Source organism: Calliphora vicina, chromosome 5, assembly GCF_958450345.1.
Source record: "Calliphora vicina chromosome 5, idCalVici1.1, whole genome shotgun sequence".
Lineage (NCBI taxonomy): Eukaryota > Metazoa > Arthropoda > Insecta > Diptera > Calliphoridae > Calliphora > Calliphora vicina.
In genome coordinates this window covers 59,920,234-59,939,261 of record NC_088784.1, presented here as the reverse complement: position 1 = coordinate 59,939,261, position 19,028 = coordinate 59,920,234, and the positions used below count along the sequence as shown (strand labels likewise).

The 19,028-nt window shown below is 29.3% G+C and overlaps 1 protein-coding gene across 2 annotated transcripts; it reads left to right on the top strand.

The window, feature by feature from the left end:
* Nucleotides 1-639: 639 nt before the first annotated feature.
* RYBP (ring and YY1 binding protein) lies at nt 640-5,103 on the top strand. 2 transcript variants are annotated; one of them, XM_065511302.1, is made up of 3 exons: nt 640-1,160; nt 1,227-1,259; nt 3,959-5,103. In XM_065511302.1, the coding sequence occupies exons 1-3, from the start codon at nt 1,025-1,027 to the stop codon at nt 4,276-4,278; spliced, it is 489 nt and encodes a 162-aa protein (XP_065367374.1). In that variant the 5' UTR covers nt 640-1,024; the 3' UTR covers nt 4,279-5,103. The 2 variants fall into 2 exon arrangements, with proteins under 2 accessions (XP_065367374.1, XP_065367375.1); XM_065511303.1 differs by lacking the exon at nt 1,227-1,259 and having other exon boundaries at nt 3,959-5,088.
* The last annotated feature ends 13,925 nt before the right edge of the window (nt 5,104-19,028 follow it).

The window sequence follows — 19,028 nt, the reverse complement described above, 5'->3', positions numbered from 1 at the left end:
TGATTGCGTCAATAAAATTCGCGAATGTAGACCGCAAATTGCCATATGTAGCAATCCATTGCGCAATGATTGCTCTACTGATTGCCTGAGCAATTATTGCTAAGCAATAAGCTGTCAGTTCAGTTGTCATTAATGTAAAATTTCATCTTTCTATGATTCGGTGCGATTAATTCATACATATTTAATTTATTTAAGATCCAAAAGAAAAAAAAACAATGAAATTAGTGAAAAAAATCATTCAACGCAAAATAAACCACTGTTTTTCATAGAACATCTCTCGTTGAAAATTTTTTATTTGTGACGAACGTTTTCTCCACCTAAAGCAATCACTCTGCTGTTGTTCTGCCGACGTTATTGTTTGAGCTTAGCAATAAAAATTGCTACGTGGAGACCTAGTGTAAGGTAATTTTTCAAAAATAAGGGTTTTGTTCGAACAATCGATTTATAGAACCCTACTAGATATGGAAAATTTGGTAAAACTAATGTTTTACCGGTGGCAACATTGTCAAAACACATTTTATACGTCGAAAATCGCTTTTTAATTTTCAAATAACAAAAAAACGCTAGAATTCCCGTTTATAGCTGGAATGCTTTTTCACTCGCTATATTGGTTAAAAAATCGCTGTATTTGACGGGAAATCGGTCAATTATCATCACTGGCAAAGGAAAACTTTCGTTTTCCGACACCAAAAAATAGTGAAAATTTTTATAGATTTTTCTTTTTACTGCAAACAAAAACAATTAAAATACAAAATATTAGTATAGATTATTGAAGTTTTCAATTAAAAAGGCGTTAAGTACGCATCAACCAAGAAAAGAGGGCGCGGCTAAATACGCCACATTATATTAAGAAAAAAAAAATATTCTTGAAAAAATTGTGTTCAATAAAAAAAGAATTTAACGTCGTCGTCTTCATGGCCTGCTGCTACTGCGGTTGTTGTAGGAAGAAAGACGACGCCAGTGTATAAGAAACTCGCACAAAAAGGACAGCCAAGATCTTTTTCAACATAAGACAAAAACTATTATGGATCACAAGAAGTCGCCAGTAAGAAGAAAGCGACAATCGAAAGTCATTGAAGAAAATTTCTGGGACTGCAGTGTATGCACGTACAGGAACTCGGCCGAGGCATTTAAATGTCGCATGTGTGACGTACGTAAAGGTGAGTGACCGATTGTTGGTTAACAAAAAGTTTAAATAATAAATGACAATCTATAAATTTTTGTAGCAAAAGTGATAAAGAAGGCGGCATTTGGGGGTGGTAAGAATTAACAAACAAAAATTAATAAAACAAAAAAATTAAAGTAATGTGTGCGGTTTTCCCATCTCCCCTCACTCTCCACTTTTACGGTTTGTTTTGTTTTCAATGTAAAACAGGTCAAACTATGTTTGTTGTTGCTGTTTGTTTTCTGATAGAGAACCGAGCCGAATGTGGAAAGGAAGAGTGGAGAACAAATATTATTTTTTCAAATGAAGAAAAACATCTGCCGAATAGATATACCTATTTTATTTTAGAGAAAAGATGTTTTATTTCCCTTTAAGTTAAAACGATAGAATTAGGTAGACATTATTTGTTTTGTATAGATTCCTTAAGATATTTAGCATATAAGGTCTGATTAAAAAATTTGTTAAAAATATTTTAATTTTGTGTACATATGTATATGTAGAGAAAATTCTATTTTAAGCCGGCCGCTTTCTGAAGGTTACCCAAAGAGAAGTGGCAATAAGAAATAACCTTGAGTTGTTAAATTGTTTTTTTTTTATATTTCTAAGGACATATACTTTTTATATCGAAGAAATTAATAATATCGTGCTATTATGTTTAAGGAGTTTAAGTACATACAACAATTAACATTTGTATTTTAAATTTGTCTAATTTATTTTAAATATTGGAGTGATTCATCCCAAAGCGGACAGCAGTCGGATTTCTCATCTACGATTTTAACGAAATTTAACAAAGTTATGTATTGCAAGTCTTTATTAAATCCTAGACTTTTTGACTCGAGACCCTTTCCGGTACAAAAATATGACGTCTTGAAAATCATATAATTTTATGAATATTTTTAAAGCAGTGGTTTTTGAGATATATGACCATATAAAGTTCAGTCATATATTTTAAAAAACACTGCTAAACTTATATGTTAATAATATGGACTCTCTTTTAGTTTAGAAGTTATGAACCAAAATATGTAATTTTGGTGTTTTTAGAATTTTATATTTATAACCTAAACAATTTAACTCTGAACTTTACAATGAAATGTGATTTATTCATAAAATTTTGAAGGACTTCTTTTTAACTTTCAAATCAATACGTACATACAAATATAATATTGTACATTGTATAATTTTAAAGTTATGTGCAGTTATAATGTGCTGTAAATTTCGTTAAAATCGGATATGAAAAATCCGAAAATTGCTATTTTCTATCCGCTTTGAGATGGATTTTTTTTACAATATTGATGCTTATAACTAAATTATAACAGGCAAATGTGTTAATTTAAGTAAAAGTTAAATTTGAGTGTAATAGTTTGTCAAAAGCGTTGTCAGTTGCCTAAATCGTATTACAGATGGCAATAGGCAGCTGTCATTTCTGTTGAAAAACTGGCAACCAGAATATTTTTCCCAACAGGAGTACTTACATTGACCTGATGCAAGATAACCCTGTTCAACCAATCGACCTTTTGGCCGGAAAAAGTTACCGTATACCAAAAAAGTTGAATAAGTAGATTTTTTATTTTTAAAATTTGTCAACTTTCCGAAGCCCCCAAAAAACTTACATACTTTATTGATGCTTCAATATATGCGTCTAACTTAGGTTGCTGTAACTTAAAACGAGAAAATCGACCCACAAATGGGTGAGATATAAGCACTACCTCGATTTTTCAAAATTTGTTTGTCACCAATTTTTGTTTAACAAAATTGTTTATTTTAAGGAATACCTTGGGTAGAAGGTTTAGAATCCGACAGAGCTAAATATAGCACTCTTACTTGTTTACATTAAAATATGATAAAATGTCGAAAAAAAGACGACTTATCACAATAGCGAATCTTTAAATTTATTTATTGAAGGTTTTAATTTTATTTACTTATCAAGATTCAGTTAGTGGTTAGTGGATTAGTGCTACATCCCAGGTAAAATATATCTGCTCTTGCGATATTAAGAACCGGCAGTTTCCTCAACTTCTACCGTGAACGAATTGTCCTTTCATTTAACGCTTTATATCTTTAAATTTAATAAAATCAAAGTGTGAGGTATCATCAACATTTGTTATTTTTTTGAAAGGCTACCGATGTCCAAATTTCCATTATGGCGCATAAATCAGGCTGAATTTTTCCGACTTAAGAAAACCCCACATGAAAAAGTTTAACGTGGTCTAATTGCACGATCTCGGCGACCAGTTAACATCACCTCCACGTCAGCTGAGAATGCCTCAAATCGCTCGTACAGAATAAACAGTGACTTTTTCGGGATGCATTGGACAACTCGTAAGGTTGTTTGTTCATTCTTTACAGAACCAGTTGATTCAAATTTATATATCACACTGCAAATAGTCCTTCGGTTGGACTATTATGGCGATCGTATAATCCGTGAAGCATGTGTTGTCGAACGTATATCCGTCCATAGTGATTTGACAAAACAAACTGAATAAATGACAGTAATCAGTATCAATTGTATCAATCATCATAAGTAGTGGAATCGAAAAATCTTGAAATATTTTAAATTATTTCGTATGTGTATATAAGATATGCATAACCTAGACAGCATTAGTTCGGTAAACCCCTTCTTGCCTAGAAAATTTGTATGGGTTTTTTTTGTGAATTTATGTCATTATTTAATTTAATACCGCTTATTCAGAAACATGTTTTAATCAGTATTGCCTTAGTTATAAAATGCAATTTTAAGTTATATACAATTTATTCTGAATTAATGGTAATAACTTAAAATTATTTTATTTAAAGGTACTTCTACACGTAAACCACGCCTTAATTCTGCGCTCGTCGCCCAACAAGCTGCCACATTACCCGGTGCATCTGGAGCCATGCCGAACGGCAATAAATCCGCATCTGGCTCACGCCACAGTAGCTCCGGTCACGATAAACACAAGCATAAAAAATATCCAGCTCGCTTGAAAAATGTCGATCGTTCAACGGCCCAAACCAGAGAAGTCACCGTCAATTCAGTGACCGTATTCATTACGGAATACAAGCCAAAGCCCGTTGGTAGTAGAAGAGAATCTAGCGAGCAAAGCTTTAGCGAAAGTAATGATTCTCGAAGCTAAATTTGTTGTTCGTTTACAATATAATTCAATATTAAAGCAAAACAGCAAAATATTCAATAGAAAACACACACTACTCCCAAAATAACATAAATCTAACAAAGGATTCAACAAAAAAATAAAAAGAACAGAAAATAATATATTATTTACTACAATCCTTTAATGGCGTCAATATCATCATCATAAATTTCATTTATCATTATTATATCATCAGTTTTAAGGGATTCCAAGGTAAGAGCAGACAAACAGACACAACTGTCTAAGGAGAATGTTAATAGTTTATCATTTATTATTAATTACTATTATTTTAATTTAGGCAAGTTTATCATAGATTTTTAAGAATATTAAATATGTATTACAACTTCACTATATACATGCATACATACATATATAAAAATATATTAGTTTATATTTTATTTAGAACAGTTATATAAACATATTTTTTTGGTTAAACAGCGACAGCGTTTCTTCCTTATAAAATTACATACAAGTATTTGAATATCAAAATTAATAAGATACATATTAAAGAATTTGTAAAAATTTTAGCCAACTATTTGCACAAAAATGGCAAAAGTATTAGAAAATAAATGTCAACATGATCAAATTTAGGTTTACTAAATAGTTCTTGTTATCAGAATCTAAAAGTGCTAACATCCTAAATGATTGGATTTAACAAACAAATACGTACAGTTTAGATAGGAAATTTACTATGTTAGACAAGTCTGAAGTTAGCAATAACTGAAGGCCTTAATTTTTAAAAATTTCCATTTAAAAATATGTATAGCTAAAAAAAATTTTGGGCTTAAATTTAACTAAAATAATAAGACATTTTTGAGATAATGTTATTTTTCATTATAGTTATTACTCTTTTTACTACACCATTTGTAATTGTATTTCAGAAATTTCTAATTGTTTTTAAAAAATTTCCAGTTGAATTTCAGAAATTTTCAATTTTATTTCAGAATTTTCTAATTGTAAGTCAGAATATTGCAATTATATTTCAGAATTTTCCGAATGTATTTCTGAAATTTTCTGTTGTATTTCAGAATATTCAAATGGAAATTTCTGAAATACAATTGGAAAATTCTCAAATACAATTACAAAATTTTTAAGTATAATTTAAAAATTCTAAAATACGAATATAAAAGGAAATTTCTGAAATTCAATTTTAAATTTCTGAAATACAATTAGAAATGATGTAGATTCGAATATTTTCAATATAAAATTAAAATAAATTTTTGGAAAATAAATAAACTAGTAGTTAAGGTAGAAATGAAAAAAAGTTCATTAATATAACTAAAATTTTTATCACATAATAGACATTTTATAAAAAGCATGACACATTTTTTAATGGCTAAAAGAAGCATGCATTCGTAAACAGTATTGTGAACAATTTGTTTATTAATTTGCAAGCAAAAGATTGCTCACATCAAATTTATGGTAACATTTTTTATTAATATTCGTCCATTTCATTTCGTAATATTGTTATTTGGCTTTATCATTTCAATATTGTGACTTCATGTGACTTCTGTAGGACTGAAATTTGATATTGCACTAATGTTCAGTTAATTAGCTTAAGTCTCGTAGCATGTATGTAAATTTTTTCTGTTTCGTTTTTTATCAATATAGATAGAGTTCGATTCATTTAAGTTATTTAAAGTATATTTACTTAACAATTAATAGGAAACTGACACAGAACTAATTATGTGGATGGTATTTCTGTAGTAGGGACTGTTTCTAGTTCTAACACATATGAAACACTTTGTGACAAGACACACAACTCAACTAAACGAACTTATTCAATTTCGGATATTATATTTACAAATACAACAAGTAAAGTGCTCTATCCTTATATCACAAGTCATGGACTAGTGATTTCGATGCTTTATTCATAATGAACATTTTTATACATACTAACTAATGAGCTGCGACTTTCCCTATGGAAATGTACAAATATAAATTTGGCAGATCGTTAGTCAGCATAGAAATTTTCATCATGCATAGCGTTTAAGAGGGGACCAATTGACACCTTATAGACCATCTGTGACAAGTCACAGAACAAATAGGACATGTTAAGTGATCTATCCTCTTACCGCAAGTCACAGACTAGTGCTTTAAATTGTTTTGAAAGGACTTAGACCGGTATACCTGAACGATTTCATTTAGACTATGCTTTCTTAAAACTACTTCACAATACGCTGTTCGCTGTTAAACTACGAAAAATATAATAAAAATCAAATAAAGTTGTGTATAATTTTAAATTTAAATAAAAACGCTGTAAAAAAATACAAATATAAAAATTTTGAAACAAAATTCAAAAAATGCAAAGAAAACATTTTATGTAAAAAGCTTAAGATAATAAATTATAATGCAAAATTAAAAAAAGAAAAACTTTTAAAAAATAAAATTTCCATAATCTTTAATTTTTCAAAAACTAAGTAAACTAAAATAAAATTGAACAATTCTGAATCTTGTATATTTTTTATATTGTTGTAAATAGTATATTAGTGTAACATTTTATAATAATTTATTATAATTTTAAAATTTAAACGCAGTGTCAAACATTAAAATAATTTCGTATATTTTCTGTTTTTTTTTTGTAATTTCTTAATATTTAAATAAAAAATAGTATAAACAATTAAATGGGATTTATAAAGATCTTAAGGATTAAGCAGTTTTTTTTTTGAAACTTTTCAAATCTGTATTGAAAAATACGAATTCTTAACAAAATATTATACATAATTTGGAAAGAATTTAAAATGTGATTTTTATTACGCTGTTCGGGATCGGAACTACAGGAAATTCCCGAATCCTTGGATTGTTAAAAACAATCTCGTTTGGCATCCCTAGTAGACATGTATTTCTCTCACGTAATCCAAGACCCTTACAACTCCAAAATTTAAAAATTGGGTACACTTAATTTACTCTGTTTTTATGGAGTTGTTGTGCTGGTCTTGAATTAGGTGAGAGAAATAAATTTTAGCTAGGGAAGCATTTTAACTAGGGACTGTTTTTAACAATCTCAGGATTCGGGAATATATGAAAAGCAAACATTATCCTATGTTTTTTACAGTGTATGTTTGCTTTGTTTTAATAAAATTTGAACAGCAAAGTTTTGTGATGTTTTGAATTTCAACCTTAAATAAACTGAACTGAATACAAAAATTCGTACGATTAATTAAAAATCCTATTTATGGTCAACAAATAAATCTGTGATCAACAACACTGAAGTATATACGTTTTGACTGGCATCAACATTGTAAAGAAGTGATCTGTAAAAACACCACTATGGAACATTTTTTTCCAAAATTTTAAGCTCGTATGACAGATACTGATTTTTCCGGAACAAAAAAAATTAAAACGAAAACCGTGCGTTTTTTTCAATAATGAAAACCTTAAGAATATTATTTAACTTTTCGTTAAATGAATTATACTAATTCTAATCAGTTGTTCATGCTAAATTTTAAAGATTTGTAAGAAGCAAGAATAAACTATAATTGCTGTTCAAAAGTCTTTTTAATTTAGATGCTAAGCAAAACAACAGACTCCTTTAATGTCAGTGAAGAATATTATCTCCAACTCGAAAGTTCTTGGTTCTCACTGCAACTCTATATTAAAGCTAAAAAATTTGGTTGATGAGATTAGGAATGAATTACACAACTTTTAGGACGCCAAATAGTGATATCTGAGAGATATCTTGAAATCCGTCTATATAAGAGGGTTGTAGAAGCAAAAGCTACAATTCAAATTCTGTAATAAATGAGAAAGATTCTAATATATTTTATATTATATGTTTTGTAAGTCCCCATCAATACTGTGAAACATTTGCTGCAAAACATTTGAGTTTGTTGATGAAAGTGGAAAGAGGACTGGAAAAGGGTACTCTGCTTCATTGTTGAGTATGTCATTCGTTCTCATTAGTTCTGTACAGAAATGACAAAACCTGAAAAGCAAAAAATTACTGTGGATACGAATGCAGTTTCAAAAGAGAATTTAGAAATGTTTTGCTGCTAATGTTTCACAGTGTGGACCGGGACTAATTCAGTATTTTAGAATTGAATGAATATATGAAGCAAGTTTGAACAATATTCATATATAGGTTTTCGTGCAAACACGATAAGAAATTTGGTGATTGTTGTGTTTGATTTAACCAAGTTGACATTGTTACATATGAGATAATTGGTTAGCTTGAAAATTTAAAATGAAGAATCAAATATTAATCATATAATTTTTGAATAAATAGTTAAAAATATTTCACTTTGACTAAATTCAGCCATAATTAAATAATAAATAATATGCAAAAAGTTCAAATTCGAAAGCAAAATGTATGAAATTTTTGGAAAATATGGAGAGCAAAGCAAAAGCTATTATGTCTATTGGACATTGCTATCTTGCTTTAATCGATAGTTTTTGACCATTGATTTAAATTGTTTAACCCTCTAAACCACAAACTTTAAAAAGCAAAAAAAAATTTGTCGAATAATTTTTTTATGGTAATTATGACCCAATAAACTCAGAACAGCCATCAGAAACTAATTTGCAAATTAAATTTAGGAACCAGGTGCAAAAAGGTGAAGAGTGCCTAAGGGCATTGTTGTAGGTTTAGGTGTAAAAAATAATAATTATGATACGATTTTATTGAAATACTAATGAAAAAAAAAAATAAAAAATATTTCGAATAGATCGGGCGACTAAAAAAAAATACACACAAAATTTCACGTGCTAAAATTATGACATCACTCACAAAACAGCTGACAGAACAAAAACTAAAAGTCAGAATGAATTTAGACCTTCGAGGGAAATGATAAAAATCTGTAATTAAAGTCACAGTTAAATTAAAAAAAAAATATAATTGCTTTTTGAGATAAATAAAATAATTAGTGTTTTGTAATGCATGTCTTCAGACACTCTTGCGGGTTAGAGGGCTAAAAGCAGATTTGGTATTGGCATATTGACAATATTAGAAAAGTTCAAGAAGGTATAGAGACCATAGAAGTCACGGGGTATAGAAGTGGCAATTGCTTCTATACCCCACATATGTAATTATAATTCTTATACGAATCTATTACCTTCCTTGAACGAGTATTTCTCCCTCGCCTCATACCAGAAGGGATGCGCATAGGACGACATCAGGGGCCAAATTACCGCATTCGATATCGAGTAAAATTGATCGTAAATTTCTTATTTGAGATTATGGCATTCGATATCGAGCAAGAAATTTAGTATATTCTATCATAATTTCGATAACGAAATCATTTTTCGATACGATAGCTCATTCGATCACGAATGTGGTAATTTGGACCCAGCTCTTAATTTGATAATTCACAGATCACCAATGACATCAATCAGCAACATCGCTATCAATTGTTGCTGCTTCGGATTTATCTAAAGCTAACGTCGATCACTCCATGCTGATATACGATACCACAATCATTACGCTTCCAAACGATGTATAAGTTTCAGGTCATAGGGTAGAACTAGAAGCGCAACTGAGAGTAAGCTTACAGTAAAACTAATTACTCTTTCCCAAATTTTATGGCTGACATAACAACAAAATACATTGAATTACATGTATGTATTTTGTTGTTGCAAGACAGGTTTTTGACAACAGACTTAGTGTCTCTCTGTAACGATTCTATGTATTTTATACTAAGTTTCAAACCTTTTCTCAATATTCTGCATACAAATTACTTATATTTCAAAACGTATCGTTTTATAAAATGAGTAACCCAATGTCTAAAAAAAAGAACTGGAAAATTACTTAAGGTCTTTAAAGTCTTCTAATTCTAAGCAAGCAGTTATCCATATCCCGTATTTGAAGAAACAGCTTATTTAATTAAAACAAGAAAAATATACATATATGTATAAAAAGACTGATTATATGCAAAATCAATAACAACAACAAAAATAACAGCAACAATTTTTTTTATAGTTTTGTATTTTATAATTAAATTACAATTTACAATTGAACAAATATAAAAACACAGTTAAATTTATCATTAATGATTAAAAGAAGAAAAAAATCACAAGCTAGAAAACACTTAAATAGCTAGCATACTTTAAGGGAGAAATATTGAAAAATAAAATTTTTCAAATAAAAAAAATATTATATTTTGAATAAAGACTATCTTCCTTTAAGTAGAATATTTAACATTTTGTTTAACACCGATAAATTAAACTGTGCGTGTGCTAATTACATAAGAAATTTCCTTTGTCACAAAAATGTATTATGTTTATTGTGAATTCAAATTTGAAGAATATTAATTGATAAATTTGGTATATTGGATAAGCAACAATATTTAACTTTAACAATTATTTTTGTTTTTTTCTGTATAAATTTTATATGAATCTATTGTAAGATTTCAGCTTTATTTTTTTGTTTTTATTTTAATGTAGTGCTAAGTTTTGTTTTTAAATATTATTGTGAAAAAGTAGTTAAAAAAAACACAGACACACAAAACAACGAATCAAAAATCACCATATTTACCAGCAATTTAACTTACAGCTAGAATTTAATATAATTTTTTTTGTATAGTTTTATAAATAGTGAAAATAATTAGTAAAAATGAAAGTGTGTAGATTTGAATGCATATTTTCAATTACTAAAAATAAGTTTAACTTCTAATACCAACTATAAACAACTATTTTCATAACGAATTTTATAATTTTAAATATTTGAATTTAATCAAATTCGAATATTTTATGATTTAAAAATTTCTCATTTTAAAAACAACTCTATTTGGAGAACAGGAACAGATCATATCGCACTGGTTCCTCTAAAGAGCGTCAACTCAAAAATTTTCAATTTGCACTTTTTGCAAGAAATCGATGTGCAAGTGGTCTTATCTACCCACTGTAAAAATCTGCTATCATTTTCTCTACTCTTTCGCCAAAAAATACAGTTATATCCGTACAGTTGTTCATTGTAATGTATTGAAAGAAAAAGTAGTTTTTTGCTTCTACTGAACATTTTAAAATTTTGAGTTGACGCTCTTTAGAGGAACCAGCGCGATATATTTATTTTAATCTGTTCTTTTTACTTGAATACCACAATATTTTCATTTATTTAAAAAATCAAAATAATTTGTTTAAGTTTATTTACACTTAAAATAAATACACACATACAATACATAGATTTGTGTGTATTTTATGATTACTGATACCCATCCAGTATCGTTCAATAATTGATAATTTTCATAGTTACTTATTCTTTTAATTTTGATTCATTTGATAATGTTTGACAAGAAGAACAATTGTTTGGGCATAAATTTAAAATAACACTAACAAAAATCTAAAGAAAAATTAACAAAATAATTGTAATACGTGTTAAAAAATCATTAATAACAAACAACTAAAATAAAAACATAATTTCACCGCCTAAATAAAACCAATAAAAATAATATTTAAAATATTCATATTTAAAAATAAATTGTGTTTTTCTTCAATATTTTTATTTAAAAAAAAATAGAAATCGAAGGTGATCGAATGCATATTTTGCTTTTATGTTTTTACAAATTTATATTTTTTTATGTATAAGCAATAAATTTTTGTGAAAGAGTTGATATTAAAGAAATTTTTTTTACAAATCAACTATTAATTGAAGTTTGTACAGTTCGACCGCATATTAAACTAAAAGACCCACTCCCATATGCATAAACAATTTTTAAATTTATCAAAGGTTTATAAAACAAAATTTCCATTCAAAATTTGTTTTATAAACCTTTGACAAATTTAAAAACTGTTTATGCATATGGGGGCCAGTCTTCGGAATAGAAAAAAAGTTTATGTAATTTTAATAGAAAATCATAATACAAGTACTTGTAAGTTATTATGAAACTAGCTGACCCGACAGACGTCCTGTCCAAATTTAAAAAAAATGCTTGTGTTTTTATATAAAAAATCTATTTTTGTTCAGCAATATGATCACAGATCGAGCTCTTGATTAAACGCTTAATGACTAACGATTTTACATATTTTGAGTTTTTATATATTAAATCGATTTTTGTTCAGAAATATGAGTGATCACAGATCAAGCTCCTTTTCTTGATTAAACGCTTATTGGCCAAGTTATTAGCGAATTTAGATATTTTGAGTTTTAATATAAAAAATCGATTTTTGGTCAGAAATATGAATGATCACAGATCGAGCTGCTTTTATTGGCTAAACGCTTATTGGCCAAGTTATTATTTTTGTTCAGAAATATGAGTGATTACAGATAGAGCTCCTTTCTTGATTAAACGCTTATTGGCCAAGTTATTAGCTAATTTAGATATGTTGAGTTTTTATATAATAAATCAATTTTTGTTCAGAAATATGAGAGATCACAGATCGATTTGCTTTTCTTGATTAAACGCTTATTGGCCAAGATATTTGGGAATTTAGATATTTTGAGTTTTTATATAAAAAATCGATTTTTGTTCAGAAATATGAGTGATTACAGATAGAGCTGCTTTTCTTGACTAAACGCTTATTGGCCAAGTTATTAGCTAATTTAGATATGTTGAGTTTTTATATAATAAATCGATTTTTGTTCAGAAATATGAGTGATCACAGATCAAGCTCCTTTTCTTGATAAAATGCTTATTGGCCAAGTTACTAACGATTTTAGATATTTTGAGTTTTAATATAAAAAATCGATTTTTGGTCAGAAATATGAGTGATCACAGATCGAGCTGCTTTTCTTGACTAAACGCTTATTGGCCAAGTTATTAGCTAATTTAGATATGTTGAGTTTTTATATAAAAAATCGACTTTTGGTCAAAAATATGAGAGATCACAGATCGAGCTCCTTTTCTTGATTAAACGCTTATTGGCCAAGTTATTAGCGAATTTAGATATTGTGAGTTTTTATATAAAAAAATCGATTTTTGGCCAGAAATATGAGTGATCACAGATCGAGCTCCTTTTCTTGATAAAATGCTTATTGGCCAAGTTACTAACGATTTTAGATATTGTGAGTTTTTATATAAAAAATATCGATTTTTGTTCAGAAATATAAGTGATCACAAATAGATGTATTTTGCAGATGTATTTAATAGGTGGGCGTTAGAGTGTCCCAAAAATTTTTTTTTTGGAATTTTGGAACGCATACCATCTATTTTTTTTATATATAGAAAACTATAGTTAAATATGAAATTTTGTCTTTCTATCATGATTGCAACCCGTGCCGACTTGCGATTTAGTTTTGAGGTGCATTTACAAGGGGAAAAAATGCAATTTTTTCAGTTTTTGTAAAAAGTTTGCCATTAAATAATTACTTGGCAATTTAATTTAAAAGAATCGAAATGTGTACGCAATTATCGTTCTAATAAGATATAAAACACAAAAATTGGTTAAAAAATGTTAAAGTTATTAAAAAATCGCCAGGCCATTAACGTGTCTCAGGCCACTAGAACAAGAAATGTAGGAACAAAATTAACATATTTTGAGAAATATTAAAATAAAAGCATATTTTTACTTAAAATATATCCATATTTACTTGTATATGAGTTTTTGTCTTTGTAGGATACCGTTAACCTATTCGCAGGTATGACCAAAAAAAATATCTTTTTAACGGCAGTTTTTTTTTTGTTATTTTAATTTTGCGATTTTCGAGAAAAACTAATTTTTTGGCCATATTTTGGCGAATGTTCCGAATTTCCTTACTGTTATGATTTTTAAGTAAAAGCTGTTCAGAATATTATAGTTCAGGTAATTTTAAATATAGTCTGAAAGTTTTGCTAAAATCTAAAAACGCCAACCCTTAAATCGAGAAGGTCAAAGGTCAAATTTTTCAATATTTGGAATTTCTCATGAAAAATAGCGAAATGTTATATATTTTTGGGCCGATTTTGATGAAACTTAAGAAAAATATAACACAAAGCCTAGTATTTACAAAAACAGCAGAAAACTTAAAATTAACCCATAATAGCACTTGGGGTTAAAATGACCCCAAACTTCTGAAACCATTAAAAAATAGTTAATTTCAATATTGCTGATGAAAATTTGATTTTTATAGCAAACAAACATTAAAATATTGTGTTGTGTATTAGAAAATAGTATTACGAAGCCATTTTAAAAAATGTTCACAATTTTGTTCAATTTTGGCTACACATTTTTCAAACGGCAAAACATTGTATTTATACCTGATTTTTGCTTTAATAACGTAATTAATATTTTATTTAGGATTTTTCAATAATAAAATTGATTTTAACCTTTTAGTGTACTTTTGATTTATTAAATTTAAAAAAGTAACTGGAATGATTGAGTTTATTTAACTCTGAAAAACATTAATGTTAGCACTATTCATATTGAATGTGTTTTTCGTGATTTTAAAAGTTGAGTGTCTTTTAAACTCCAAGTGCTATTAAGGGTGAATTTCCATTTTTGTACTGTTATTGTAAATACTAGACTTCATGTTATATTTTTCTTAAGTTTCATCAAAATCGGCACAAAAATATATAACATTTCGCTATCTTTCCATTAGAAATTCCAAATATTGAACAATTTTACCTTTGACTTCACGATTTAAGGGTTAACGTTTTCCGATTTTAGGAAAACTTTCAGACTATATTTAAAATTATAGTCCATAAATTATGGACTATAATATTCACAACAGATTTTACTTAAAATTAATAACAGTAAGGAAATTGGCTCATTCGCCAAAATATGGCCAAAAAATTAGTTTTTCTCGAAAATCGCAAAATTTATATCGCAGGTACGGAAAAACTATAGGAGGTATTATAATAATTTTTTATATTTTTATTCCATATTATGTTGTAAATAAATCCCCATGTGATGATCAAAAAATTCTGAAATTTGTTTAACAAAATTTTTAAAAACTTGAAATTGGAGTTTTGAAACTGCCGATAAAAAAATATTTTTTTTGGTTACCCAGCAAAAATTTTGTGAATCGGGTGGGTCGACATAGCGTTATATATAATTAAACCCTTAAAAACCCTTATCTCATAAATTTAAATATAATATAAAAATACTTGTTGAGTATGACACACTAATTTTTTAGAGTGTACCTATTAATATCTGAAAGTAAAAAAAACACATTAAAGTGTCCTTAAATTTAGTTTAAAGTAGTCGTTTGCAATAATTTTAATTTTAAAATACGTAAAGCTTAAGAAAATGTTACTAAATTCTAATCATTAACAGCCAAACCCACCTTCCAACCCCCAATTGTACTCCCCCCTTTTACTAAAAACGAATAAAAAACAATGTTCATATAAAAACTAACGTAAGAATGAATATTATTTTAAGCTGTCATACGAAGGAGGAAAGCAAACAAGATAGTAAGAAAGTAATGTAGCGTAATAGTCGACTGTTAAACGCTGTACAAGTTTTATATCGTCAGAAGTGTTCACAGTAATATGTGGTTCCTGCTTTGTTAGAGATAACCTAAAAGATGCGTGTTAACCAAGATGCGAGCTAAACATCTCCACAAATTTCAACTATTTTATGATATGGCCAGGCCAATTTAGTAATCCAACATTTTCACGTTTGTTCCATTATTTTACAACAAACAGCAGTGTGACTTGGGACTTAATAATGTTGATATTTGCATGCCAGTGCACTAAAGACATTTAAAAAGTGTAGAAAATGGACCAGTGATAAATGCCACCACAATCCGAACATGCGGAATGTTTATCATTGTTTCAGATTGACGACCATCACATCTATTTTATATAGTGAAAACTGTATACCAATCAGTCGATCACCTCGTCAACCAAGAGCGAGTGAATGTGGCCGCATATCGTTCAGATCGTGTGGGTCGTATAGCATTCAATGAAATACGCAAAGGACTTACGAGTGGTGGATTTTCCAAAAACCATCAACGAAGCAAGAATACCATATATTAATATGGGCTTAATCACCATATCGAAAAGCGATTTAATATTCCGCAACGGCTTTAGACTTCCTGAACAATAATAACCCCACAATAACGACAGTTAGACGGGGGAATAGAAATATTGGGATCTTATATTTCCTCGAAAAGAGGTTCATACTAAGATCAATCCCAATGTTCCAAACAAAGAGTTTCCGAAGTGCCGATCCCATTCTATGCGAGAATGTGTCCAGTTATTTTCCAGACACTGCCACATAGGCATCATACGGAACAGTCATGTAACCTATAGAACCTAGTTCTGTGGGTAATAAATTTATTTTAAGTAACTTTAATAATAAATCAGAAGTCTCGATATAAAAGCAATAACAGACTTCAATGCAAAGACCATGTCGGGCCAATGTCATCGAACATGGGTTGATATTAATGAAGGCTTCCTCTATATCCCAGAATGTCACTAATGTAAATTCTTCGAGTCTTCTCAATGTGACACACAAGGGTCGAAGCTATTCGGGGCCCTCTTCTGTCTTTCCCCGCAATTGATAACAGTAATATCAGACAGGTCATAGAGTAGTTAAGAATAAGGGAAATTGGGTATCGTGACTAGTTGTCCAACTGCTGCATGTAACTTGGGACTTGATTGGATACGCCTCCAAGCCGCTACAGATGAGTGTCCAAGACCTGCTTTGGGTGTTCCTTTTAATAGGTTTGAATGTGTACATGAAGAACTTATAGGGAGTCCAATTGTTCGTTATCCTAGCCACGTGTAAAAGTTAGCTTTCTTTCGAGTCTCCGCAATAACAAAAACCACCATGGTGTTTTACTCCTGCCTTCGCAAACTCACATGTCAGCAAGATTACTGCAGCCTCAATATTAGACTTACAATCAATACTCGAAAGTGATGTAGGGCGCCTTGAGAAAATATGGTTTTGGATATGGTTTTGGAGAGAAGTATAAATTCTCTTATTTTAACGATCCTTGGCATTATGAGAACAATCTTGAAATCTATATCAATGATCAGAGAAAAAGCAACGTTTCATTACTAAACACATCAGAATGTTATAACTAACCCCAATTCTTTTCTCATCTATGAATGTATGTTCCGATACTCTTCTACTGATAGCTCCTTCATCTTTTTTATAATCTTTCCATAACTAGATAGATTAATAAGAGAATGATTCCCGAAAATCACTTTAAAAAACTCAGCACTCTTGGAGATAATGTTTGATTCAAACAAGTTTTTCATAGCTCCAAATACTTAGTGACAATAATAAACATGTTACAAACGATTTCAGCTATAAAAATCGCCTGTAGGGTAATGTTTAGTACTAAATATACTTTCAGATATTCTATAAGTTTGTAGGTATGATGTGTATTTTGTTATCCTAAGTTATGTGGCGATTTAAGTTTTGTTCTCTGCTGTTTTTTGTACGTTCGTACGTACGTATGTTTTACTACCGCTACTACATTCGAGGAAAACTGCCATTTCAATTAATGTTACATTTTTAGAAATATTTTATGTTTTGCACAAGATAAAAATAAGTGTATTTTTTCGAAGCCAACATTGTGCCGTTTACGTTTGTTTCTTGTTCACTCTGTTCGTTCGCTTCTTGTAAATTTTTTCAGTTTCTGTTTTTGTTTTGTATTTTCCTCTGGCCTTAAAAACAAGTGGTTGTAATGTGCCACCCTTGAATTTTTCTCTAAAATGTTAAATTTAACAAAACTTCCATGACACCCATGCCCACGACTCTATGGCACACGCACACACTTCTCAACGCAACACATTCATACGACACACAGTGGGGTCAATCGGAAAAAAGTGGTAATAAATCAGGGTCTTTTGTTATAAGGCTAAGTTATCTCTTATAGTTTAAAAGCTACTTCAGTTAAAATTTTAAACTTTCCTTGTTATACCTTCACCTTCGTGAGAAGGGTATATATAAGTTTGCCATTCCGTTTGTAATTTCCACAATATAATTTTCCGACCCTATAAAGTATATATATTCTGGATCCTTAAGTCTATTAAGGCATGTCCGTCTGTCTGTCCGTCTGTCTGTTAAAATTAATTTTCTGAAGACCCCAGATATCTTCGAGATCCAAATCTTCAATAATTCTGTCAGGCATGCTTTCGAGAAGTTTCGTATTTAAAATCAACAAAATCGGTCCACAAATGGCTGAGATATGGCGAAAAACCAGGACAACATCGATTTTTTACATATTTTTGACCTACATACATATATCTGGATTACTAAGTCATTAATATAGACAATATGGATATCTAATGATAGATATTTCAAAGACCTTTGCAGCGACGTATATAAGACCATAGTAAGTTGGACCTACAATGGGTCAAAATCGGAAAAAATTTAAAATTAAAAAAAATTTTAAATATTTCAAAAAATGAAAAACCAGCTTTGGAAAAAAAAATTGATTTTGTTTACCTAATAATATTTAAAATTTGTATTTTGAAGTATAATTTGGTGAAGGGTATATAAGATAAACTGAAATATCTTCTAAATAATAGGTATACAACATTATTACAAAGATTCATTCATTGAAATATATCCACATGTCCTCCTCTACGATTCGTTAATTTTTCAATCGTACCAGTAGTTTAGAAGATCCAGATTTATTAACACTTTCTTTCGATTGAGCCCAATGTGCGACATTGTATCCAAGGATTGAAATGAAGGCATCTAAAAAGCTGTGTGTGTGTACTCATATTATGAGTTCGAAGTTGTGTGTGTGTGCGGTGTATGGCCAAAAGCGCACCCTTCTTCTTTCTTATCGACATTAAGTTTATCTTCATATATACAGACATACTTGCATTAATGTATCTACATACAAACATATTTATACTTTAACATTGATAAATCATGGTCCAATTTAAATCTGGAAGTATTTAACTGCTAATAAATTCTAA

Excerpts from the sequence above, each read along its gene's own strand:
- RYBP (XM_065511302.1), top strand. The coding sequence starts at position 1,025 with ATGGATCACAAGAAGTCGCCAGTAAGAAGAAAGCGACAATCGAAAGTC. Across the intron at positions 1,161-1,226 it reads CATGTGTGACGTACGTAAAG|CAAAAGTGATAAAGAAGGCG; the intron begins GTGAGTGACCGA and ends AAATTTTTGTAG. Across the intron at positions 1,260-3,958 it reads GAAGGCGGCATTTGGGGGTG|GTACTTCTACACGTAAACCA; the intron begins GTAAGAATTAAC and ends TTTTATTTAAAG.